Below are 26,137 nucleotides of genomic sequence, written 5' to 3'. Positions count from 1 at the left end.
GGCTCCCATTCTTTTTTTTATTATTATTATTAATTTCAGAGAGAGGAGGGGAGAGAGAGAAACATCAATGATGAGAGAATCATCAATAGGCTGCCTCCTGCACGCCCCCTACTGGGGATTGAGCCTACCACCCGGGCATGTGCCCTGACTGGGAAGGGAACCGTGACCTCCTGGTTCGTGGGTCAACGCTGAACCACTGAGCCACACTGGCCAGGCTCCCAGGCCCATTCTTTCCTCTCACCGCCCTACAGCCCCCACACTCGCTCCACCACAGCTCTGCGTTGCCATCCACTATAGACACATCTGCCTTCCCCATCCGACTGGGGGAGGGAAAGGCCTTGGTATCTTGTTCACCACCATTTCCCAGGGCTTGGTGCTCAGTAGATCCTGGGCAGATAGGATCATTTGAATGAATGGGATGATACAATGAGTTAACGATAAGGTGCAAATGTTCCTGAACACACCCCTCCCTTTCCTGAGCCAGATAAGGTTATCTTTTCTAGCTGGGGCAGGCTGTTCAGAGCCCCACCCTTCCTGTCCCTACAAGGCTCACTATGGTAGAGGAAGGCAGTTCGGAAAAAGAGCCAGATGGCTTATGACTGCTAGAGGTAATCTATAGTCCTGGCTGGTGTGGCTCAGTTGGTTGAGCATCAGCCCGTGCACTGAATGGTTGCCAACTATATTCCTGGTCAAGGGCACACGCCCAGGTGTTGTGGCTTGATCCCCAGTTGGGGGGGCATGCAGGAGGCAGCTGGTCAATATTTCTCTCTCACATCAATGTTTCTCTCTCTCTCCCTCCCTCCCTCCCTCCCTCTCACTGTAAAAATCAATAATTTTTTAAAATATATTTTATTGTTATTTTACAGAGAGGAAGGGAGAGGGATAGAGAGCTAGAAACATCGATGAGAGAGAAACATCGATCAGCTGCCTCCTGCACACCTCCCACCGGGGATGTGCCCGCAACCAAGGTACATGCCCTTGACTGGAATCGAACCCGGGACCCTTCAGTCCGCAGGCCGACGCTCTATCCACTGAGCCAAACCGGTTTCGGCAATCAATAATTTTTTTTTATATATCGAGTAAAAACAAAAAATAAAGTAAACCCGGAGTCAATAGAAGGGGAAAAAAAAATACTCACTGAACTAAAGCACAGACAAATGACAGAGGAAATTAGCAAAGCTAAAAATCAGGGCTTTCAAAGGATTCATAAGATTGAAGAGCACGAGCTAACACTGGGCCTTTTCGATTGCTTTTTTATTGCTTGTAGTTCTTCGTGCTGACTATGCGTGCATGGACTGGCTCATGTGGGGGGCTGGGTTCCCTCGGCATCGCAGGGGGTGGGGGCGGAGAAAAGAGGAGGTGACAGCTTCCAGGGCTCCTCTGGTCCGGACAAGCACGGGGTCCCCCCTGCTCACTGCTGGATCCTGCGGACGCTCTGCACCTGGAAGGTCTGGGCATGCGTGCCCCACTCTCGGAAATGCCTGTAGTCGCCTGAGTGGCGGTCGCTCTCCAGCACGTACTGAAAACCTCGGTAGCCAGGGAACTGGGAACAAACCCAGCTGAGGAAGGGGAAAGGCAGACTGTTACCCTGGAGAGGCCCCAGGGTTGGGACAAAGAACAGAGATCCAGGCTGCAGACACATCCCGGCCATTGTCCCTTCAGGGCCCAGCATGTGCCCGCTCTTCCCCCCAGAGGGCCCCTCGTCATGCTGTTCCCTCTCCCGGGAACACCATTCCAGCCATTCCTTGCCGCTCAAGTTGTATTTATCCTTCAGGTCTCAGCTCAATCCTCACGCCACAGGGTGGTCTGAGCTGTTCCCCAAATTAGGCCACAGTCCCTTGTTGTACCTTTGAGCATGCGTGTAATTAGGTGATTAACAGATTATATGGAAAATGTCCCCCTCCTCAACATACAGTAAGCTCCCCTGTATAGGGGTGTGTGTGCCTGGTTCATTGTCATCTACAGTGCTTAACACAGTACCTGGCACAGAGAAGGGGCTTGATAAATGCTTGATGGATGGATGGATGGATGGATGAATGAATGAATGAATGAATGAATGGAGGAGTCTTATTCTTTCCCATCCTTTCTTATCCAGAGGCACTTCCAAGAAAAGGGCTATTGTTCTTTCAATTTATTGACCCCTATGCTGTCCAGGACTGGACAAAAATTGTTGTCTCGTTTTCCTGGAAAAGGGAAGTAAACTCAAGAATCACAGGTCCATCCTACTCTGAAACAACAAAATTCTCAGATGATGTCTGAAAAAAAACAAAAAAAAAAAAACCCTATCTCATCTACCTCCCACCTTCACCCCTGCCTAGCAGGAGCCACAGGGCACTCAGAAGGTGACTCAAACGCCCCCCTCTTACTGAGGACCTCACACTCAGCCTTCCCCTGCCATTTCCTACGTAAAAGAGGGTGGGAAGGGCCCGGCAGTCCTGGGCTTGAAGCTGGATCCAGTCACCTACCTGCTGTCGGGCTTGGAGCAAGTTGCTTGCTCACCTCTGGGAATGGCTGGCCACACAGTCTCTGCTGTTGTGGTGACAGACCCTGTCACTCCTCCCCCTCTCGGCCAATGTGGGGCAATGCTCACTCCAGCAGTGAGCATGTGACCAGGCCTAGCCAATCAGAGCACCCTATGACTGTGGGCATGGTGATTGGTTCAAAGTTGAACACATGACTGGAGTTGGGCCAATAAGAGCCTTTCCTGGGACCTTTGGTGGGGTCCCTGAGAAAGAGACGCTCTTTCCCTGGGGTTGGCTGAAACGGAAGGATAAAGCTGCCATCCAGCCCTCACATGAAAAGAACTTGCCTAAAAAGATAGCCACCCTGAGGCGGGCAGAGCAAGATGGGGAGAAAGAGATCCCTGCCGAAGCACCTGGATCCAGCTGCGCCTGAAGCTAATGACCGGGGCCAGTAAATATCCTTTGGCCTTAATATCAGTTTGATCGGGGTGTCCATTGCTTGCAATCCCAGAAATTCTGCCTGACACCTCCCTGGGTCTCGGTGTCGCCCTCTGGAATGTTGGCATCAGAGCCCCAAAATCGCCAGCACATGGTTGTCACAGGCGGTGTCCCTAACCCGCCCCACACCCTCGCCTTCCCTGCCAGACAGAGCTTTGGATCCACTTACGCCCCTGACTGGACGTGGAAGGAGCCCACGTCTTTGCCATCCCATCCCAGGGCCTGGAGGGAGGGACAGTCATCACTCAGGTCTCCTTTCCTGCCCAGGAAGTTCTCCTGCTCAAAGACGGTCAGCCTTGAGTCCCGGTGGTTCTGCGGGCACAGGGCACAGGGTCAGACCCTCGGGCGCACAGCTGGATGCCCCCTCCCCCCACCCCTGCCCCCGCCCTGGGGTATGAGTGGTTTTTATTTTCTTATTCTGCCACATCAGGGTTTTTCCTGAATTTGAGATGATAAATAGGTGTGGCTTGTGTGATTTTAAATCGATAAAAATTGCTTTTGAAGAAAAAAATATTACACCTTTCAGAGCCTCCTTTTTTTTCATCTGGAAAATGGGGACAATAATGCCCACCTGCACCCATACCCCATCACCAGCAGGTAAAAGAGAAAACCAGGAGGAGGAAATCGGGCCTGTCCTCCCCACCTGGCCTTGCCAATCTCTGGCCCCCCGGCTCGTCCCAGCATCCCTGAGTCCTAAAAAGAAGACTCAGGTCGCCCTAACCGGTTTGGCTCAGTGGATAGAGCGTCAGCCTGCGGACTGAGGGGTCCCAGGTTCGATTCCCGTCAAGGGCATGTACCTTGGTTGTGGGCACATCCCCAGTAGGGGGTGTGCAGGAGGCAGCTGATGGATGTTTCTCTCTCATTGATGTTTCTAACTCTCTATCCCTCTCCCTTCCTCTCTGTAAAAAATCAATAATATATATATATATATATATATATATATATATATATTTTAAATATATTTTATTGATTTTTTACAGAGAGGAAGGAAGAGTGATAGATAGTCAGAAACATCGATGGGAGAGAAACATCCATCAGCTGCCTCTTGCACACCCCCTACTGGGGATGTGCCCACAACCAAGTTACATGCCCTTGACCGGAATGGAACCTGGGACCTTTCAGTCCGCAGGCTGACGCTCTATCCACTGAGCCAAACCGGTTTTGGCAATAAAATATATTTTTAAAAGAAGAAATAAGAAGACTCAGGTCATAAACAAAGTGGCCACGGATGGAATGTTTGTGGCAGCTTCTGGCCAGATGCTAACCATTCCTCCTCCCCACAACAGAAGTCCTAGGGCCCCGTTGCCAGATGAATAAAAAAAAAAACGAGGCTCAGAGAGGGGAGGGACTGCCATGTCCCACAGTTTGAAGAAGGGACCTGAGACATTGAACTCTGGGATATCTGGCTCCCAAAGTTCCCAAGCCCCCCCTGGAGGAGCTGGGGGGGGGAGGGGCCTGGGAGGAGGGGGAGCAGGACTCACAGCACAGGCCACAGGCCTGAAGGAGGTGAGCCTCTCGGTGGGGTAGGCCGTGTTGCCACTCCAGGCGCCCCAGCACGGGTACTCGCCCCGCTCCAGCACTTACTGCTGCCCTTGGAAGCCGGCGTGCTCAAAACCCACCCACCTGCGGACAGAGGGAGAGAGGGCGAGAGCTCAGAGCCCCCTCCCCCAGAGTTCCAGACCCGTGGTTATCCTGCAGGGGGGGACTCTGACCCCAGGAGGCATTAGGCAGCCAGGAGACACTTTTAGTCGTGATCCTGGGAGGAGGGAGCGGAGGGCGTTTGCTTATGGCCCGTTGTTTTGGCGTCGGCCTATGGGACCAGGGGCACGGGAGGCGGACACCAAGCTGGCCTCGCCCTGGCTGTGTATGTAAGGGATCCATTGCCGGAGTCCACCTGAGCTGGTGGCCTTCTCGCCGGCCCAGTCTGTTGGCCTGCTGGCCATATCCCCGCCCAGGTCACTGCTCCCATCTGAGCCCCAGTCCCCCACCTGCACGTAGCAGAATGTTCTACTGAAAGTGTTCGTTTGCCGTGGCGTGAGATGCAAAAATGGCACAGGCATCGAATGAAATGACTCCTTCTTTCAGTCTCCTTTCCAGCCTTCTAGAAACTTCTGACCGACATGGTAACCATTAGCCACATGTTGCCAATTAAACATAACATTTAACCAAATGGAAACTTCAGGTCTTGGATCACAAGTCGCTTCCTGCCAAGCCCTCCACGGCCATAGGTGGCCCGTGGTTCCCAAACCGGCTGCCGATGTACACGGTTTGGGTCACTACGGAACGTCCCCCTGGACGGTGCTGATCTGAACAGTCTCATCATGGCGGTATTGGGGTGTCCTGAACGCCTTTGTACATCTCATCAATCTCTCTTTAGAAAAAACAAACTCACAGCTCATGCCCCGAGCCGCAGTCAAGCAACAATGTTCCGCTGAAGATTAATAGCATTTTTTTTTACTATGTTTTTATAGTTTCCTTCTATTGGGGGCAAAGGACGTTGCTTATAGATTTATGCCCAAGAGGGATTTTTCAGTCCCTGCGCTCCATTCTCAAGGTCAGCCCCTGCCCTGTGTCTCATGAAGTGGGCAGGATCTGTGTGAATGGCGCCCCCTACATCTGGGGGGGCAAGTACTCAACCTACCCCAGCAGTCAGCCCCTTGGGAAGTTAGGGCCTGGGGACATAGGGCTTAAAAGTCCCAGCCCCCCTCCCTAGATCCCCTCCCGCCTCCCTCTCCCTGGCTCCGAGCCGGGCCCCTTCCCCACTCACGCGCCACTCAGCACTTGGAGAGACCGCACGGTCTCAAATCCCAGCTCCAGCACGCTGGGGCACTGGGCGGTGCACTCCTGCCTCCGGCCCTGGAAGCCCTCCTGGTCCCACACCACAATCTGCGGCAGAGAGCAAAGGTGGAGCCGGTGGGGGTGAAGGGTTAGGGGCTGCCCCCAGGACTGGCGATGGTTCGGGACAGCGAAAGCGGGGATTGCAAACTCAGATGCCTCTCCAGGCGGCCAGGCAGGGAAGGCAGGCAAAGGCCCTGGGTAAATGCTTGGCCGCTGCACAGCGCCCCCTATGGTTGCTACGTGGGAATGCAGGCCGACTTTCCCATCTGAAGGCAATCGCTAAATGGGGACTTCTCTATGGACGCTGCAAAATTTTAAAAGCAGAGGACAAATGTAAAGGTTCGGTTTGAAAAACCGAAACAACACAGGGGAGGTCAAAGAAATAATGCCAAAGACTGGGCGATCACCAGTTTGCCATCTCTGCCAGGGAGTGTCGCGGTTAAATTTGGGGACCAGAAGCCCTGGCTGGTTTGGCTCAGTGGATAGAGCGTCGGCCTGCGAACTCAAGGGTCCCGGGTTCGATTCCGGTCAAGGGCATGTACCTTGGTTGCGGGCACATACCCAGTAGGGAGTGTGCAGGAGGCAGCTGATCGATGTTTCTCTCTCATCGATGTTTCTAACTCTCTATCCCTCTCTCCCTTCCTCTCTGTAAAAAATCAATAAAATATATTTAAAAAAAAATTTGGGGACCAGAAAACCCCAGTTCAGTTCAAGGCCCTGTGTGTGACCTTGACCAAGTCCCTTCTCCTCTTTGAGCATCCATTCCATTCGCTGTGACATGGGCCTTCACAACACCGCCCCGCCCCCCGACGGGGTGAAGTGGGGATTCCATGGAGGTGGGGATGGGGGTTCTCCTGGACCTGGACCCCCCCACTTCCCAGACACCCCCATGCCTCTTCCTACCTTCCAGTGCCCCGCGGGCTTGGTGCATTGTAGGGTCATGTTGCCCTCTTCCTGCACAAGAGAAGAACATGACAACCTCAGCCCCGACTCTGCTGTCTCCTTGACAACGACGTTTAGATTGAGCCGGATGGGGACCCGGGGGGTCCAGGTGTGCCTGCGCTTGGGGCAAAGGGCAGCTTCGGCCCGGCCCTCTCCTTCCCTTTCCATCTGTGGCCAATCCCATCTCCGGTACTTCCTTCCTGTCATCGTCTCAAACGACCACCCCGCCGGGTCCCAACGCCTCTGAGCTCCGTTCTTTGCAGTTTTATCTGCTCGCCATGGGGAGATCTCTGTGGCTGGCAGGGGGTGAACGCACCTCCCTGGCAAGTGCCAAGGTGCCCAGCTTACAGGAGCCCCCCAAAGATAGCACTTGACCCACACGGGTGACTCGAATGGTGGACACTGAAGCAAGGACTCCAGGAATAATTTTGTTTTCAGCGAGGGGAGCAGGTACTGGGCTTGATGTCTGGGGCCTGGCCGGGGTGAGGAGGAGAAAGACACGCAGGATGGCGCAGTGGTGTCTCCAGGATTGGGGACCTGGGCTCCCCTTCCTCGCAGGATACTCACTCAGGGCTCGAATGCCGCTCCTTCTCCAGGCCTGGGACTTACCGAGACGGAGCCACACAGCACGCCAGGCCTGGGACCAGCCGAGGTCGGGCTCTTATAGGCCGGGAGGGGAGAGGGCCTCCAGGACACGAAGGCCCGACTCAGCAAGTGAGCAGCAAGGACAAAAGGCAGCCCTGGCTGCAGCCCCAGCGGAGAGATGTCAGCACCACGGGCTGGGAGGGGGAGGGGCAGGGGGCCTCCCTCAGGGCTCAGCCACACGGAAGGCAAGAGGAGGAAGGTCAGCCTTAATCAGCTCCATGGAACCCCTGATGGGAGCAGGAGAATGAGCACGAAATAAGGAGTCAAAAAACCTGGTCCTTCCCAGCAAGCAGTGTGACCTGTCGCAGGTCATTCCTCCTCCCTTTCTGCCTATGAAACAGGACAAGAATAAACTACATCACCGGGGTGGTGTGATGTGATGTCACATGCCTGCCACAGCGTACACATTCAACAAATGCCCATGCCTTCCCCCCTTCCTCTTGCAGGAGAGGCAATCAGGGTAGGCTTCCTGTTGGAGGTGGCATGGAAACTAGCCTCTGAAGGGCGAGGAGGATGTGCACAAAGTGAGATGGAAGAAAATACTTGTCTAAGCCAACGTGTGGAGGTGAGAACTGGGGACTAAGTGTGAGAAAGAGCTGGTAGCCCAGTTGAGCTGGGGCTCAGGGACCCTAAAGGGGGGCTGGGCCAGGGCCGCCAGGGTCCACCAAGCTCAGAGAGAAGTTCAGATGGCTCTGCGGACAGGATGAAGGAGCTGGTGGGTTCAAACATGCTTTGCAAACGAGCGCACCTGCCGAAGAGCCGGGGTTTGTAGAATTAGCTTTGTGCACCTTCTTCCCACACTCTGATTTGACCTAAAAGGGGCCTGTCACTGCGCCGGGAAGTGCATGGCAGAGACCAGCCCACTCTGGGTGAATCCAGTCCTGCCTCTGAACAGCTGGGTGACCGGGTGAGTGTCTGACCTCAGCCCCTGGCCTACAAAGTTGGCAACATTTGTCCCCCTGGGAGGGTTGAATTAAAAGCAGCCCCGTGGCGTGCGTGACTTGGATGAAGGGTGGCCTTCAAGATAAAAGGCCGAGAACGCAGCCTCCGCCCTGGGCCGGCTGGTCTTCATCCCACTCTTGCTGGCTGGGAAACCTTGAGCGTGTTCCTTAATCCCCCTGAGCCTCAGCTTCCTGGAGCGTGAAATGGGTACAACAAAGTAACTTGGTTTCGCCTCAGAGATAAGGGTATCGTGAGGGGGAATGTGAAATACACATGAACCGTGCCGAAACCGGTTTGGCTCAGTGGATAGAGCGTCAGCCTGCGGACTGAAAGGTCCCGGGTTCGATTCCGGTCAAGGGCATGTACCTTGGTTGCGGGCACGTCCCCAGTAGGGGGTGTGCAGGAGGCAGCTGATCGATGTTTCTCTCTCATCGATGTTTCTAACTCTCTATCCCTCTCCCTTCCTCTCTGTAAAAAATCAATAAAATATATATAAAAAAAAATACACATGAACCGCACCTGGAACCTAAGAAGCGTTCTGCCCCTCCGTCGTCATTGTCATCCTCACTGGGAATCATCAGCGTGATCATGATGAAGTCATTGCTCATAGGAAACCAGAAGTGCATAGTTTTAAGAGCTTTGGTCCAGGAGTTAAAGAGATATGGCTTCCCGATTCCATTGTACAGACGAGCAAAGAGGCTGAGAGAGGGGGAAGCGAGCTGCCTCCGTTTCCTCGTCTGCAAACAGGACCGATCCCAGGGACCCTGGCATCGCAGCGAGGGTTCCAGGAGCCACGTCAGGAAAGTGCTCAGGAGGGAGCCCCCGGCATGGGGGGCCATCTGCGCCCACCCCCTGGCAGGCAGCCCAATTGCCACGGGAGACAGGAAACCGTGCCAGACAGCCTGGCCTTGGAGCCCAAAGCTGTGGGTGGCCCCCCACCACCCATGTGTCTCGGCCCCGTTCCAATGGCTGTTCTATCCTGTGGTTCCTGCCTGCCTCCCGGGTCTTGGCCCAAGATGAAAGACTGAGGAAGCACCTGGGGACAGAGGGGGTGCTGGTGGGGGCGGGGGCGGGGGCAGAAAGCAGAGCGGGCCCAAGGCCACAGTGATCTCAAGGCAGAGCTAGGCTCCAAGGGGAATGTGGGTCCCGGGGCCTCTGCAGGAGGGGCAAGACCCCTCTCCCCCAGGCCTGGGGGCAAGACGGCAGGCTGACCCGGCTCAGCCGTTCCTCTGCGTCCCTTCAGCCCTGGCTCTGCCGTGAGTCACACCAGGCGACCTTGTTGAAGTCACTTGTTCTCCGTGGGCTTGCTTTCTCCATTTGTGAAATGAGGCAATCAGACGCTACGACTTCCAGTGACTGTCCCGTTGTCCTGACCCTGCTGCTCTATTGCGTCCGTCTCTATCCCTCTCTCTCCTTCACTATCTGCCGCCCCCCCCCACCCCCGCTCTGTATTTCTGTCTCTATCATCTTTCTCTGCTGTTCTCCACTTCTTCCAATCAGTGTCTCCCTTCTCTCTCCCCATCTCGGTTTCCCTACCTCCCCCTGTACCCCACCTTCCATTATGATCCTCTGTGACCATTTAGCCCCCCCCCTCCAAGAGATCAAAGGCCCACCCTGTGCTAGGCCCCGTGCTGGGTGCTGGGGCCCAGGGGTGAGCAAGGTGTGGTGGAGTTGAGGTCTCCCCGAGGAAGCTCCGCTTTGGGCAGGCAGATTCCTGGATGCCAGCTCTGTCCCTGGAGTCGAATGTGGGGGAGAGTCTATAGGCAGATCAGGAAAAAGTGGGGGAGGAACCTGGGGTCAGTGTGAGCTGAGTGTAAGGTCTGGGGCTGGGAAAGCAGGAACTTTACAAACTTTGCTTTCTAGCCTGCTTTAGCCTGCTTGAATAATGAGGAAAATAAACTTAAGCTGTCTGACCTTGTAGGCCAGAGACTAGATATGCCCATAATTTCAATGCCATGCCAGGTGCATTTTTTAATTGGATAGAACTGTGTTGTTTTCAAGGCCAGCAGCGAGATAACCACTAAGTGCACATAGGGCTGGCTCTTTAATAAAAAGGGAAGTTCTGCTTGTAGCCTTGCTTAGAATTTGAATTCATTTTCTCTAAGCCCACCGGTGAAGCCACCGGTGAATAAAGTGTGACTCCCCCGGCCTGTGCTCTCGGACCGCGGGACCTCACCCAAGAGCTTTCAATAAACGCGATTTTTCGCTTTTAACCTGCTTGTCTTGGTCAACTTACTGGTTTCGGTCGGGTTAAGTCTTACATCTCTGATTAAACCTTACACTGAGGAACAGGACCCAGGCTTTAAATATTCAACCCACTGTCCAGCTGATGTGGTTCAGTGGGTTGAGCATCGACCCATGAACCAAGAGGTCGCTGGTTCAATTCCTGGTCAGGGCACATGCCTGGGTTTCAGACTCAATCCCCAGTAGAGGGTATGTGAGAAGCTGCTGATTGATGTCTCTCTCTCTCTCTCTTTCTCTCTCTCATCGATGTTTCCATCTCTCTATCCCTCTCCCTTCCTCTCTCTCTAAAATCAATAAAAACATATTTTTTAAAAAATAATCAACCCACTAAGCACAGGGTCACCCCCCAGGCCCCAGTCGCCCTCTATCTAGAAGCAGGACATCAAGCCAGGGTCCAGGTCGGACATCATGAGAAGGAAGCCTACAGGCCCCCCCTGCCTTGGCTGCTTCCTGGCTCTGCCCTCTCTGTGGCCTCGCCTTGCTCATCTGTGAAATGGGTATAATGAAAGTACCAAGTAAGGTGCGTTGTCCTGAGCATTGACCAAGACGGCGCAGGGAAGGCGTTCGGTGCTGGGCTTAGCACCCAGCAAGCACTCAGTGAGGGGGCTGTGGCTCTTGTACCCGTATCTGCCTTACAAGGCATCTCCCATCCCCTGCGTCATCACCGCCTTCTTTCCTGTTCAGCATCCAGCAGGGACGCTGTGCCTGCTTGTCACTGTGGTCACAGAGGTTCCAGAGACTAGAGACCTGCTGAAAGCCACAGGGCACCTCAGATCCTGGTCTCCCACCTTCCAGGGGCTCCCCTTTTCCCTGCCTGAGGATTGGCAGCCAGCGGGGCCCACCCGGGCGGGGGCTTTGGAGCGGGGCATCCGTGTAGGACCAGGTGACATCCCTGATGATCGGGTTCTGCCCGCGTGCTGGGCTCACAATGGAAAGTGCTTCTCTCTGCAGTCACCCAGCCGAGGTTGCAGCCTCGGGCCCCAGCTCAGTGCCCGGGGCCTGCTGAGCCAGCTCCCTCTTTGTGCCCCAGACCATAGGCCTGCTGTCTGCCAGACTATAAAATGGGGGGTTGGCCCCGAGGGGCCCACAGCACCCACCGCCCAGCTGCCTGTCCTCCAGCAGGAGGTAGCAGGTCCCAGGTAAGAGGGAACCCACCACCCGGCTGAGAGCTGAAGGGGAGGGGAGAAGAGAGAGGAGGCTGAGAGAGGGGGGAGGCAGAGAGAGCAGCATAGAAGAGAGAGAGAGACAGAGCAATTAAGGGGAGGGGAGAGCGGGAGGGAGGAGAAGAGAGAGAAGAAAACTCAGTAATAAAGAACAGACAGAGGGCTAGGCACAGATACAAAGAAAGCAAGAACCGGGAGGGGAGGGAGCCGGGACAGTGAGGTAGGAAATGGACAGGAATGTATCTCCGGGGAGGAATGGGTCCAACTCCCAGCCCAGGGACTGTTGATTCACAGATGACACAGGGGAGTAGGCCAGAGCCAGGAAGCCACAGATGTGGCCCAGATGTCTGGCCTGCCCACGGTGAGCAGCGTACCCCAGAGTAACAACAGGCTTTCCCAGGGGAAGCGGGGGAATGGGGTGCGGGGAGCGGGGGGGTGGGGGGGGCATCTGCAATCCGCTGGACCCCAGGGTCTCAATCTATGTTGTCAGACAGTCCTCAAATCCCTGGACATTGTCTCTAAAATTAAAGGGGGGGCGCTTTCCCCCCTCTGGGGACAAGGACAAGGCATTTGTCGAACCCTCATGACCCCCAAACAACAAGGAACCACTGACATTGACCAGAGCGCTCTCCACCCACTGCCTACGCACCACAATCCTCCTTTTAGAACCCCACAGGCACGAAAGACACCCTCCAGGGGCCTCCCTCTTCCCCAGCCCAGGGCCGGAGCTGCACCCACACACTCATTCCCAGAGAATGCCTAAGGCAGCAGTTTGGGAAGTGAGGCAGGAACGTGCATCCATTCGTCCTCTGAACAGATGTTAGATGAGAACCTCCAGCGGGCCAGGGGCTAAGCCAGGTGCTGGGGACGGAGGGGAGAATACATCAGAATGAGAGACCAGCAGAGCATTTCGTAACCCTGTTGCTGGATCCGTGTGCTTGAGCGAAAACTGGAGTCCATGTCGTGGCTGTGTGGGCTTGGGCGGGTCCCCTTCCCTCTCTGGGCCGCAGAGTGCTCAGAGGGGAAAAGATAGCGCCTGCTGGGGGCAGGGGGGGGGGAGAGGGGGGGAGGGGAGGGGGAGGGGAAAAACAGATGAGCTCATTACCGCGGATAGCTTAGCCTGGCAGAGCTGCAATCCTCCCCAGTGTGGCTTCCTGTTATTCACCTGGTGAGGCAGCTTGAAGCTGCACACGCCAAGAAGTGTGATAAGTGGTGCAAAAACCCACAGGTGTCAAGGAAATTGGGGTAGAAGGAAGGGCTTGGCCGGTGGAGGGACCAGCCCCATTCAAGGCCTGCAGGAGGCATATCAGGGGTGCGAGGCTCCCAGTCAGGAAAGCCTCGCCTGGGGCGGGAGGTCAGGCCAGAACTCGTCCAGGCTCACGTTTTAGAAAGAGAAAAAGCAGAAATGACTTGAAAGCGGCCTGAAAACACAGGGTCGGGGTATAGGAGCGTGGGGAGGCAGCTTGGGGGGTGCCCGCCCGGAATTCACCAAGGCCAGAGGTTTCTTCGCAGGCGTTTGCAGGTGGGAACCATGTCTCAGCCTGCCAAGGCCTCCATAGCGGCTGCAGGGAACCCAGAGCCCGAGAGCAAGGGGAAGGGGGCCCCGCCCGCAGGACCTGCCCCGGGTCCCGGCCCCGCCCTGGCCCCGGCATCCGTGCCCATGCCCACCGCCAAAGTGGGGGACCTGGCCCCTGGGAGCTACCGGGTAAGGACCTGGGGCAGGGGCGTGTGGGGTTTCTGGTCTCCATCTCATGCTTCCACCCCCACTCCCCCCCACCCCCACCCCACCTCCTCCTCTCCTGCCAATCACTGACCTACACAAGCACGTGTTTAGCGTGTGTGAAAGCAAGAAACGAAAGAAGGGAACACGTGGGCTGGCTCAGCAGCGGGAACCCCTGTCCCCGGAGGTTCTCTAGGGCCACGGGGCGGCCTCAGACCCTCCTGAGAAGTGTCCCCGCAGTCGGGCAGGCACTGGTCCCCTGGGGTTGGTCGGGGTTGGTTTCGATTTCAGGTGCACAGAACGGGTTCACCACCTTGGTGCACGGTTCATGACCCTCTCTCGTGTGGTCTGCGCGTGGCCGGCTTTTCCTGCAGGGACTTAGCAAATCGTACATTTTTATTTCATTTTTAAACACACACCTACAAACGCACCACCCGGATTGAAAGCCGGGACTCGGTAAAAATCTGCTCCCTCTGCCATGTCCCCCAGGGGGGGCCAGCCCACTGTCCCCCTCCCCTCCTCCAGCCCCCGTCCATCCTGTGCTTGCTCGCTTTCTTGTGTATGTTTAGGCATTATTCCTTTCAAAGCATGTATGTGCTGGTTATGTGTGGGTCACTCACTGAAATAGGTCGTTTGTGTTCATTCTGGGGGTTTCTCTTTGCTTTCTGCTCGCTGAGGGTTCCTCTACAGCCATCCAATGGTCTCGGTGTGGCTCTCACTCCCGGGGACCATCCGTGTGGCCGCTGGCTCTGCTCCGGGAAACGGCCTGGACAGGATGTTCTTATCTGGGCAACCTGCAGCGGCCGTTTCTCTTGGGTGGACAAGAGCTAAGTCAAGGGTACGGGAGCCTCCTCCCTTTACAACTGGGGAAACTGAGGCTCTGAGAACAAAGACCCTTGTCTTCGTTCAAGGGAATGGCCCACGTGGGACAACAAGTGGATAATAAACAAAACTGGGGGCTGAGCGAGGGGAGGGGAGTCGCCAGTGTTCACACGGTGGGGGGCCTGCTTCCGGGACCGCCCATGCTGTGCCAGGGAGATGGGCCAGTGTTTCCTGGGCATCCGCTCTGTGGCAGGTGCCGGCTGGAGCTGGAGATACAGAAATGGACCAACCCACAGCTTGCCCTGGCGATGCCCTTGGACTTTGGGGGTTGGGGGTGGGGGTTGAGGAAAGAGGGAGACGGGTGCATAGCGAGAGACCCAGGAGGCAGTGTGAGTGTATCGTGCGTTCCTGGTACCGCTGATGGAGTGAGCACATAAAGGGGCACCTAGCCAAGTCCACCTAAGGAGAGGGCATCAGAGAAGGCTCCCTGGAGGAGGTGATGTCTGAGCCTGAAATAGGGCAGGGCATGTGAGCTCCGGGATGGGGGTGTGTGGCGGAGAGGGCGTTCCAGGCGGAAGGGACAGCACCGACAAAGGCCTTGAAGGGAGACCCCTGGCTGCTAACGGTGGTGGGAGGAGGGACGGCTGAGTTGTTTCACAGACCTGGGCTGCGGCCACACTCTCATGTGACCTGCGCAGGGCCTGCTTTCACGTATAGGGGGACTTCACGACTCTCCTCCCTGCTCACTCGGCCCCCTCCCCACCCCTGCCCCCGGGCTGGGGGCTTCTCTCCTCCAGCTGCTGGCCTTTGAGCAGGAGAACTTCCAGGGCCGTCGGGTGGAATTCTCTGGGGAGTGCTTGAACCTGGGAGACCGCGGCTTCGACCGAGTGCGCAGCCTCATCGTCACCTCTGGACCGTGAGTGGCCGGCAGGGGAGGGACGCTCTTGCTGCCGGAGTAAAATCGTAATAAAACAGCGGTAGCTGCCATGTCCTGGGCGCCTGCTCTGCGCCTGCCAGCAGGCTAGCGAGACACATACAGCATGCCTAGTCCTCGTTTTAAACCCATTTTACAGATGAGGAAACGGAGGCTCAGCGAGGTGATAGGATTATCATAACGTCGCACCGACAGCAAGTCATGATTCTGGGCTCCAGAGAAAGGCCGCTTCTACTAGAGAGGGAGCCTGCCCGCCTGAGGGCAGGAGCCTGAGGGCAGGAGACCCAAGAGCCGGTGTCTAGCTGCTATCTCCCCTCCTGGCATCAAGCTATAGAATAATTGTAGCTGCTGAGCACCCACTAGGTGCCAGGCACAGACTGAGGGCTTCACCTAGGTGATCCTACAATGCTACATGAGGGAGAGACTATTCTTATGCCCATTTGACAGATGGGCAAACTGAGGTTCAGAAGTATTAAGTCCCTCGGCCAAAGTTACCTATTGGCAAGTGGCAGAGCTTGGGGTCAACTCCAGTTGATCAATGTCATCTGCATGCTTTTTACCCCCTGCTCCACAGCCTGCCCTAACTCTCTGGCCTTCTCTGGGCCTTAATGACCTCCCACATGAAGCAGGAAGAATTGTCCCTCGAACATAGGGCTGCACCAGCGCCAGCCCATGTGGACTGAAGTCAGGGCACACGAGAAGGGCCATGTGGCCCCTTCGCTCGTTGCTTGTCTTCCCAGCCCGGAAGCCAGCCCCCAAGGGGGAGGGTCAGCCTGTATGCCCAGCATCCTGGGGCTCTTTGCAGTACAAAGAGCAGAGATGGGCTTTGAGCTCAGACAGGCCTGGGTTCGAGTCCCAACTCCCCCAGACCTTGTTCAAGCTCCAAGCCTCAGTTTTCTCATCTCTGAAATGGGGAGATTAACAGGCCCCACTACTCTCCACTGCACTATTCTGAGCCCCGAAGGAGATAATGCGGCTTGGGTCTGGCGCTTGGTGGGCGCCCAAACATAGCAGGGGACAGTGATGATTATTAATTAGCCTTCCTCTTTGTCCTGTGAGTTTAGCTGAGTCACCCCGGTGGACGGTGGTGGACGGTAGGGGCTTTCTATGTCCTGCTACCACCCCCACCAGCAGTGTGGTCAACACAGCCTCAGCCGCGCCCCCATCCCGAAGCCCAGCTGGGAGCAGAAGCTGCCGGATGTGGCCGGCTGGGGGTTTTAGGCTTTTTTCAGTGCCAGTGACTCAAACCCAAAGTATTTCTCCTCAAACAAAGATGCAGCAGGAATTCGGGTCTTGGGTGTGTGTCCTGGGGCTGCGCCTGATGGGGAGAGATAAGAACCTGTGGTCCAGGGCCCTTGGTCTGCGTCAGGACCAGCAGGGGGAAATGATGGTGGAAAAAAGGATGGAGAGGACGAGGTTGGCAGGGGAAGGGGAGGGGAGGTGTGGCCCAGCACAGGGACATGCCTGCTGAAACCTAGGTGACTTCAACCTGCCACCAAACCATCGTGTGACCTTAAGCACGTGACCTAACTAACCCCTCTGAGCCTCAGTGTCCATATCTGTAAATTAAAGATTCCTGCCCTGTCTCTCTCTTTGCCCTAAGGCTCCAATGAGCCACAGGAGATGAGAAAAGCACTGAAATAAACATTTAAAATGTCTCACTCGTGTAGCAGGTCCCCTCTGGGCATTCGGAAGAGGAGGGGGTTTGGAGGGTGAGGGGCAGCGTGGCAAGGCCACATCAGTGTCTGTCTTTCCCTAAGCTCAGACCCCCAGCAGTCCTCCCCCCCCCCGAATATAACATCTATTATTTACTGTGCCTCCTCTGTGTGGGACATGTCCTGGGCGTTCCTTTTTAGACCCTCGTAACATCCTTCAAGGCAGATGCAGTCATTTCCTCTCTTCCTGAGGCTTCACGAGCAGAAAAGAAATGAGCTGGGATTAGAGCTCAGGTCTCTCTGTTTCTAGAGTTTATACTCTTAACTCCTACATGGCACCATCTTCCAAGGACCCCTTCTCCATCCACCCATCTGTCCGTCTATCTCCATCCATTTATTCTCCATCCATTTATTCATCTATCTGCTTTCCCCTCCTTCCATCCATCCATTCTCCATCATTCAGCCATTCAGCCATCCATCAATACCCTCATCCATAGATCCAGCCATCTACCCATCTATTCATCAACCACCTACCCACTTATCCATCCATTCATTTACCCATCAATTCCAACCAACCATCCATCCATCCATCCATCCAGCCATCAGTTCATCAGTTCATCCATCCATCCATTTATCCATCCATCCATCCTTCCATCAATTCATCCATCCATCCATCCAACCATCCATCCAACCATCCATCCATCCATCCATCCATCCATCCATCCATCCATCCATCCAACCATTCATCCATCCATCCATCCATCCATCCATCCATCCATCCATCCATCAATTCATCCATCCATCCATCCATCCATCCATCCATCCATCCATCCATCCTTTTCTTATCTACTCCAGACCAGACAGGACTGAGATAGACTCAACTCTATTCTGGGAGGATCTGTCTGCATCTTCAATTCTGTCACTCCCTTATAGGTTGGCTCATCCCTCAGACAAACCCTGAGGCTACTGGGACGATTTCTGATCCAGTCCATGGTGGTAGCCCAGCCCTCCACCCCATCTCCCTACCTCCTTCTGGGTAGAGGAAGGTCCCAGCAGCCCCCAGGGAGATGCCATTAATGCCAGTGTCCCCTTTTGTTCCTGATAACACACATCTAGAGCAAAAGTCAAGGGGTCCCTTCGTCTCAGCCTTCTCATCATCCCCTTCCCCCCCAGAAACCCTAGTCCTTCTAACACAACCTCACTTCCCATCCTTCATCAGGCTGCGGGGGGCCGGCAGCAAAGCCCCCATTTGACTTCAAGCTTGTAGTTCGTTAGTCCTTGCTGAGGACTGAACGCCTTCATGCGCACGATCCCGTTTCATTCTCACAGGTAGCCGAGAGGTGGATAATATTATCACGTCCCTCCTTCTGCCCACATTCCCATCACGGAGCTGCAGGCCAGGCCAGTCTCTACCGAACGTATGATTCAGTCCCCTGGATCCATTTTCCCCTTGCCTTGAGGATGACTTTTATTTCATATATTTCATTGTAAATGACCCTTTCAGCTGAAGTAAATATATTTTTCAAAGAACCTTTGCATCATTTTGGCAGATGGGAAGCTGGTATCACTTGCTGAAAGTAAATGTATCCATAAAAAATTAACCCAGCGAGCGCGGAGCAGAGCATTGTGCTGTTGCCGGCTCAAGGCCCCACGCTGGTGGCCTGTTCTTCCTTTGTTACAAGAAGAGATTCGTGTTAAAGGCATATGGACCCCCAACAGAGACCTTCTCCTAGCTGTAACCAGGTTTCAAAGAACGTGTCTTATTCTGTGTTGTTTTAAGCCTCGTCCTTAAATCAGATGTGAGACCCACATCTGGAGAAATTTTTGCTCACTTAATTACACACATTGTCTCATTTAACCCCTCGCCAACTCCAGGAAAACAGGTGTATTCGATGTGAAAACTAAGGCTCAGAGAGGTAGAGCCCCTTACCTGTGGTCACACAGCCAGTACTCGGCATAGACTAGAATCAAACTGCGGGCCTTGGGGCTCCCTTGCAAGGTGGGGAGGGACTCTGCTAACAATGCCTCTCCTTGCTGCCTCCCCGTCTCTCTCCCATCCAGCTGGGTGGCCTTTGAGCAGTCCGACTTCCAAGGGGAGATGTTCGTCCTGGAGAAGGGCCAGTACCCGCGCTGGGACACCTGGTCCAGCAGCTACCGCAGCGACCGGCTCATGTCCTTCCGACCCGTCAGGATGGTGAGTGGCTCCTGGGTGGGGCCTGGGGGGTGCGTGGGGAGGGCTGGGGCGAGTTTGAGACCTGATAGCGAGCAAGGAAATGGGGGTGAGCAAGGAATCACATCTTCACTCGCCAGGGTCAGAGTCCCATGATAACCAACCTTGGCCTTCTTGGATGGGAATTTTCCGGAAGAATGTTCACAGATGTCCACTTGAGGTTGGCAGGTACCAATAGGCAGCTGTTTGGGCAACACCGGATGTATCTTCATGGGTTATCCAACCGGGTCATTCCCAATGTTTTTCTCAGAATCTGAGGCTGAGCGATCAGCCTTTATATTGGGCCTTTTGAAAGAATTCATAGATTTATCTTTCCATCATTGAAGGATCTTTGAATGGTAATCCATGTCAATGGAGCTAGTTTGGAAGAGCCATCAGCCTGGGCATTTCCAGGAGCTTCTACAGCTTTGCTATTCAATCCAGTAGCCACATGTGGCTGTGGAACTTGAGTTTGGGCTAGTCCGTTTGGACACGTGCTGTGAGTGTAACATACACACCGGATTTTGAATACATCGTAAAAAAAGCAAAATAAGAATGTGCACTATCTCACTCACACCGTTATCTTAGTTACAAATTGAGATAATAATATTGTGGGTGTATTTCCTTAAATCAAATATATTATTGGGAAAAAATCCCAATGCCTGGACCCCTCTCCTGACCAATGAAATATGAGCCTCTGGGGCGGAGGCGCAGGCTGTATGATGCACGCCCCACGTAGACTATGCAGCCAGGGCTCAGAGCCTCCGGTCTGGTTTAACCTGTCCCCTATCTCTGCCTGCATCTCGCTGTGGGCCACCTTTCTTTCACCCCTGGACAGCTCCAGCTCCCTCCCCGCTGGGCGCCCTGACTCCTTTTCAGCCCCCTCCCCGGGGCAGTTAGAAGGGTCTCTAACCCAACCATCTTCTAATTAGAGTCATGCTTTGAACACCATCAGCTGATCTGTTTCTGCTAGGCTCTGTGGCAGGCTCTGGGTGCAACTCTGCACGGGACAGGCAAGGTCCCTGACCTTGTAGGAGGCAGGTATTGAAACCTAATCGTGGAAATCAATCTACTCTGGCAAACCACTGTGAGTGTGCAGTGTGCTAGGAGAGCAGAAGACAGGAACTGGGGCTCTGATGTTGGGGGGAAGGAGTGGTCAGGGGTGATCAGGAAAGACAGCACCAGAAGGATGGGAACTGAGTGAGCCACGTGAAGGGTGGTGGAGCAGCTTTCCAGGGTACAGTGAGTGCCAAGTTCCCGAAGCGAGGAGGAGGGGGTGTCAACAAGGAACTAAAAATCGGCCAGTGTGGCCAGGGCAGAGGCTGTGGAGGGGAGCGAGGTGCCAACTGGGATGGAAGAAATAAAATGCTTCTTTGAAAAGTTCTACCCCTCACTGGCTGTGTGACATCAATCAAGGACTGACCTGTCTGAGCCTCTGCATCCTAAAAATAATGGATGAAAAAAAATTTTTTTAATATATTTTATTGATTTTTTTTACAGAGAATAAGGGAGAGGGAGAGAGTTAGAAACATCAATGAGAGAGAAACATCGATCAGCTGCCTCCTGCACTCCTCCCACTGGGGATGTGCCCGCAACCAAGGTACACGCCCTTGACCGGAATCGAACCTGGGACCCTTCAGTCGGCAGGCCGACGCTCTATCCACTGAGCCAAACCGGTTAGGTCATGAATGAAAATTTTTGAGTGTCCGCTAGGCATCGTGCTAAGTGCTCTGTGTGGATTAACTCATTTGATCCTCATGCCAGCTCCAGGAAGGAGAGGCCGATAGCCTGTTTTCACAGGGGAGGAGGGCCTTCCAGGTGGACAGCGGCTATCCTGGGAGAGTCCCGCGGGGGCCTGAGCAGACTCAGTTCTCTCTCTTTAGATCTAGGATGCCCCCCCGCCCCGTCCCCCAAGTTACTTCCCTTTGCTTTGTTCATACTTCCCAGGCCTGACTCAGTCTCTCCTTCCGCAGGACTCCCAGGAGCACAAGATCTGCCTGTTTGAAGGAGCCAACTTCAAGGGCAACACCGTGGAGATCCAGGAGGACGACGTGCCCAGTCTCTGGGTCCATGGCTTCTGTGACCGCGTGGGCAGTGCGAGGGTGTCCAGTGGAACGTAAGTGTCCTCCTGCAAGGCCCTCAGCCTGTGGAGTCTGCGCCCCGTAAAGGATGTAACATCAGAGGCAGAGGAATGGCCACAGCCCCTCCCCAATTCTTGCAGGGCTGGTGGCGGGAATTCCACCCGCGGAGCTCTTTTCCTCTGCGAAATAGAGTCATTCTTGGATGAATTGCATGTCAGTGAAAACAAACCTGACAATTGGATCTAAGAAGCTGGAAGATGAGAGAATAGGGGCTTCTCTGCCCATATTGGGATTGAAAGAATAATTAAGTAAGGGGGGCAGAGTTGATGCGGATAGGTGGGTCTGGATGGGTCTAGGGAAGAGAATATTCAGAGAAATCCAGAGCCTCTGGGAAATGAGCAGAATGGCTTCTGAGAGACGCGATGGTGTCATGAAAGGGCCTTGACTGTCGCTGATATGCTGTGAAACGTAGGTGAGCCCCATGCCCCTCTCTGCATCTCAGTGTTGCTATCTCTACAATGGGTACACCAAACTCCCTGATATAAAAAGGCTCTTTCTGCTCTGAACTCTCAGGATTTGAAATGTTCAAAACTGAGCCCCGTGATCCCGTGTCTGGAAAAAACAGGGGAGGGCTGGATGCCCGAAGGGGGTCATTTTATCCATCTCTTGTCCGCACACAACCAGGCCAGACACCCCTCGCCTCCTCTAGGCAAATGTAAGGCTTCTGCCTCTCCACCACAGACTCTCGCTGAGCTCCTGTAATACCATCAGGGCCCTGGCCTTTTTCTTGTTCCTTTCTTCTTCCCGGAAGCCTGCATCCTGCATTCAAGCCATCAGAAATGTACTAAGCAGTGCCTGGGAGCCAGGCGCTGTGCTGGGCACGCTGGGGAGGCAGAGATTTAGAAGTCTCAGTGCCTGTCTTCAGGGGGCTCACTCAGTCTAGCGGGGAGGCTCAGTACTTCTGCGAGATGATGTCCATCAATACTAAGTCAGAGGTGGTCCATACGGGAGGTCAGAGGAGGAAGGACGGCTTCTGGGGGGGCGGGGTGTGCTGGAGGGGAGGAGAGGTCAGAGGCTTATCTGAGGAGGCTAGAACTTAAACCAGACTTTGCAAGGTGACCCTCCCCACTCTCTAGAGTGCAAGGACACTAGAGGAGACGGCAAGGACAAATGGGGACCTGGCTGGCCCAGGCAGGGGTCTGGATGCTGGCCGTAAGGCTGGCCATCTCTATACTGTCCTTCTTGCTTCCTTCCCTCCCAGCTGGGTCGGGTATCAGTATCCCGGCTACCGCGGGTACCAGTACCTCCTGGAGCCTGGTGACTTCCGGCACTGGAATGAATGGGGAGCCTTCCAGCCTCGCATGCAGGCCGTGCGCCGCCTTCGGGACAGGCAGTGGCGTGGGGAGGGCTGCTTCCCTGTCCTGGCGGCTGAACCCCCAAAGTGAGTCCACACTCCATTTTTCCTTCCTCCTCTCACCCGTTCCTCAGGCTCCATCTCCCCATCGTTCTCATGCAAATAAAAGTTCCTAAAGCCAAAATGTCTGCCGGGTCTGCGAACAGATGTGTGTCTCGAGGTCCCCCATCATTGCTGGCTTGTGACTTTCTCGGTCTTTCTCATAGAAACAGCGAGCACTGCAAAGCTCTCCACTCACATTCGCTTGGTATAACGTTTGAACTACGCTAGGAGGCCAGTATTATAATTATTCCCGTTTAACAAGTAAGGAAATGGAGGCTCAGAGGGGGAAAGGGACCTGCCCAAGGTCACACAGCTAGCGAATGGAGAACGGAACCCAGTCTGGCTCCAGAGCTGCACCCCCAAACAAATCTGTGTTTACAAACTCTGTTCCTTCACACACCAGCCGCATGATTTTTTTTTTGCACGCTCTACCACCTGCTTTGTTATTTACTTAATATTTTTTTAAAAAATAGACTTACTGTTTTGCGCTTAAACGCATTGATTTGTAAATAAGACTTTATAACGCCACGGGAAGTGGAAAGTCAGCATCATATGCCATAGATAGAAAGCAATTTTATAAATAAAGACAACTCAAAGAAGGCCAAGAATAGAATTCTCAGCAGACACCACGGCCTGCGGGAGGCTGGGAACCTGCCATCCGCTTGTGGACAGGGTGGGTGACAAGTGTCAGAGGTGGCACCAAACTGAGATTTTTCTCCCTGGTTTTATCCAAGAAGACTGAAAAGAGCATTATTTTCTTGTTATTCAGTGTTATTCAGTCCTTGGGTCCAAATTCCACCTACTGCAAATGCCACAGGCCTGGCTTTTTGGAAATGGACACCAGGCAATATTGACTCCCTTATCGTCAGTTATCATTGATTGATCTTATTAACCTTTAATCCATGCAGGAAGCCTGGGGAGGTGTTGCCATGGTTATCTTCCTGGAGGAGGGGATGTGTGAAGGAGGCCTTGAAGGATGGAGCAGGGGCTTGCTTCATGGAGAAGGGGGAAGGAGAGGGGGAGGACATTCCAGGCAGAGCAAACAGCTGGGTCCCTGCTAATGGTTAAAAAGATGCCTTTTCCTCAAGACAGTCGATCGCCACCTGCCAGAAACGATCGGTATAAAGCTGTAACGTCTACAGTGTGAGTGGGACACCCTGTGCTGTCTGAGCTCAACTTGCTGGGGTGCTTGGCACCCCAGCAGCTCCGTGAGCAAAGGCACGGAGGTTGGAGCGCTTGGGGTGGAGCCAGGCGAAGCTTATTGAAACAGGAAGCCGTAGCTTGGTGGTGGTGCGTCTGTCCAGCGCTGCAAGATGAAGTCCTGGCTTCTTCCCACAGCCCACAAAGTCCTGGAGCACCAACCCCTGCGGACTCCTCTGACCTCCTCTCACCCCTCCCCCCACATCCTGACCACTCTTCAATTTATGCAAAACCCCAAGAAGGACCTTTGCACCTGTGGGTCCCTGTGCCTGGCATACTCTTCCATTGAACCCTCATCTATGTTTCAGGCCTCAGTGTAACGACACAGTATAAACACCCCTGACCCTCCCTTCCTGGACCAGGTTCATACCCCCTGTTCCCAACTCCCCAATGCTTATTGGAGGGTCAGCTTCCCCCACCCGGACACAGGGCCTCGAGTCCTCCTGTTATCTGCTGACTCCCAGTACCCAGCACAAGGTGCCCAGGAAATGCCTTATTCAAGACCTCTTGGTGTCTATTTGTCCACCCACCAAGGGACATTATAAAACACTCAGCCCGGCTCCCATGCTGGTAGTCATACAAGACCTCTAATATGTGCACAATAATCACTATATAATACTGTTCTATCGATTGGAGTCAGTAACAGCCGGCTTCATGAAGGCAGGGATTCCATTTTGTCGGGTCCAGCACCTTCTGCACGCAGGCACTATTTAATGTCCTGTCCCTTGTAGGACATTCAGCAGCATCCCAAGGCCTCTATCCACTAGATGCCAGTATGACAACCCCCCTCCCAATAATGACAACCAAAAATGTCTTCCGACATTGCCAAGTGTCCCCGGGGATGAGGGAAGGAGGGCAAAACCGCCCCCTCCTTAAGAGCCACGGGTATATTTGAACATGGATGAATATTCCCTCCCTCTTTTTTCTTTGTTTTATACTAACAGTAACTTAAATGCATCCTGCTCGGGGTCTAGTCCACTTTTCTTTTGACACCACTTCTTGGCGATCATTGCACTCGCTGCTTACAGACAGAAGGGAACTTCTCTAAAACGGAGCTGCCTTAGGAGGGAAAGTGGTGAGCGCTGGTTCTGGGGTAAACCAGCGTCAGACCGGGGCTTCCGGGGTGTGTGTTGTTGGGGCATCAGCTCCCGGGACCACGCCTCCCGACCGCGTGGTCCGGAGGCAGGCCGGCGGGGGCGGGGGGAGAAGCTGTGGGCGGGGCTTCCCTGGTCCCGCCCCCGCGCAACGTCACGGCGCCGCGGCCCCGCCCCCCGCGCGGGTGTCTCCCTCCCTCCCCGGCCGGGGCGGCTGGCGAGCCGGGAGTCGCTCGCTGGTCGCGCGGGTCGTTTCGCTGCGCCTCCGCATGGTAGGTGGCCCTGGGGTGGCGCGGGGGGCCTGGGCGGCCGCCTCCGGCAAGGGATGCTCTGCAGGTCGGCTCCGGGGAGCCTTCGGCCCTCGCGGTTTCCTCCCGGGCCCGGCGAAGCTGCCCGGGTTCCGGGGCTCAGAGCAGCCCGGGAGGCAGCGCGGGCCGGCGGGCGGTTGGAGGATCCCCACCCGTCGGGCGTTCCGAGCGCCTTCCGCGGGGTACGGCAGGGACCCGGCCCCATTCCCGCGCTTCCCGCTTCGGACTCTGCACCCGGGAGGCTCTCCGCATGTGAGTGTGTGTGTGTGTGTGTGTGTGTGTGTGGCGGGGGCGAGGAGTTGGGGGGACGCGGCGTGTCACTGCCACCCGAGTCCCCGACCCCTCCCCGGCGCGCGGGGACCCCCAGGCGGGCTCCGGGATGGGCGGGGGGCGCGTGGAAGTTTGCTTGTAGCCGCCGTGGAGTTACCAGGCGAATCAAAAGTGGAGGCATTGGGAGGCGGAAATCGCAGGCTGGGGAGGGGTGCGCCGAGAGCACAGGGTAGGGGAAACCGTCCTGAACTTGGGGTCACACGGGAGGAGGGGGCGAAATTTGGCCCGAGGATCCCACCGCCCCGGCAACCTCTCCCTCTCAGTATGAGCTGGACGGAAGATGCCTCCTAAAGCTTGGGACCAGAAGTGGTAGCAAGAGCCAGGGGGCATGGGCGCCGAGGCTGGGCACCCCTGACCTGGCAGAGTCATTTTTAAAAAATGTTTTGGGTCAGTCAAAACATATTTATTGGGCATCTGCCATGGGCTGGCACTCTTCAATGCACTTGGGATACACATCAGTGCATAAGCAAGAAGACAAAGATACCTGTCCCAGTGTAGCTTATAGTCTGACAGGTAGAAACATACAATGAACATCCCTTGGGAGGTGGGCTGGGGGCACCATTCAGCCAGCTGCAGGCACCAGGAAGCATGCAA

The 26,137-nt window shown here is 54.9% G+C and overlaps 3 protein-coding genes across 7 annotated transcripts in view; 2 read left to right on the top strand and 1 right to left on the bottom strand.

Moving 5' to 3' along the window:
* Nucleotides 1-950: 950 nt before the first annotated feature.
* CRYBA4 (crystallin beta A4) lies at nt 951-7,341 on the bottom strand. The gene is given in 7 exon segments (XM_080649741.1): nt 951-1,559; nt 3,130-3,272; nt 4,442-4,540; nt 4,544-4,583; nt 5,728-5,846; nt 6,702-6,752; nt 7,308-7,341. Coding segments are annotated over 6 exon segments (588 nt in total). The 5' UTR covers nt 6,741-6,752; nt 7,308-7,341; the 3' UTR covers nt 951-1,411.
* Nucleotides 7,342-13,265: 5,924 nt separating this feature from the next.
* Nucleotides 13,266-22,600, top strand: CRYBB1 (crystallin beta B1; the record flags this gene model as incomplete). The annotated part of the gene is made up of 5 exons (XM_080650121.1): nt 13,266-13,439; nt 15,074-15,192; nt 18,927-19,059; nt 21,048-21,190; nt 22,417-22,600. The coding sequence occupies 5 exons, from the start codon at nt 13,266-13,268 to the stop codon at nt 22,598-22,600; spliced, it is 753 nt and encodes a 250-aa protein (XP_080506247.1).
* Nucleotides 22,601-25,102: 2,502 nt separating this feature from the next.
* Nucleotides 25,103-26,137, top strand: part of TPST2 (tyrosylprotein sulfotransferase 2) — a 36,782-nt gene continuing 35,747 nt past the window's right edge. For 2 of the 5 annotated variants that reach the window (XM_080649923.1, XM_080649925.1), the window contains exon 1: nt 25,103-25,177. The gene's annotated coding sequence lies outside the window, so the exon portion shown is untranslated. Of the gene's footprint in view, nt 25,466-26,137 lie in introns of all 5 variants that reach the window. The other 3 variants (XM_080649926.1, XM_080649924.1, XM_080649927.1) reach the window with 3 other exon arrangements.

Source organism: Plecotus auritus, assembly GCF_963455305.1.
Source record: "Plecotus auritus genome assembly, chromosome: 13".
Classification (NCBI taxonomy): Eukaryota; Metazoa; Chordata; class Mammalia; order Chiroptera; family Vespertilionidae; genus Plecotus; species Plecotus auritus.
Note: the sequence above shows the minus strand (reverse complement) of the source record. Positions and strands in the feature narration are given on the sequence as shown.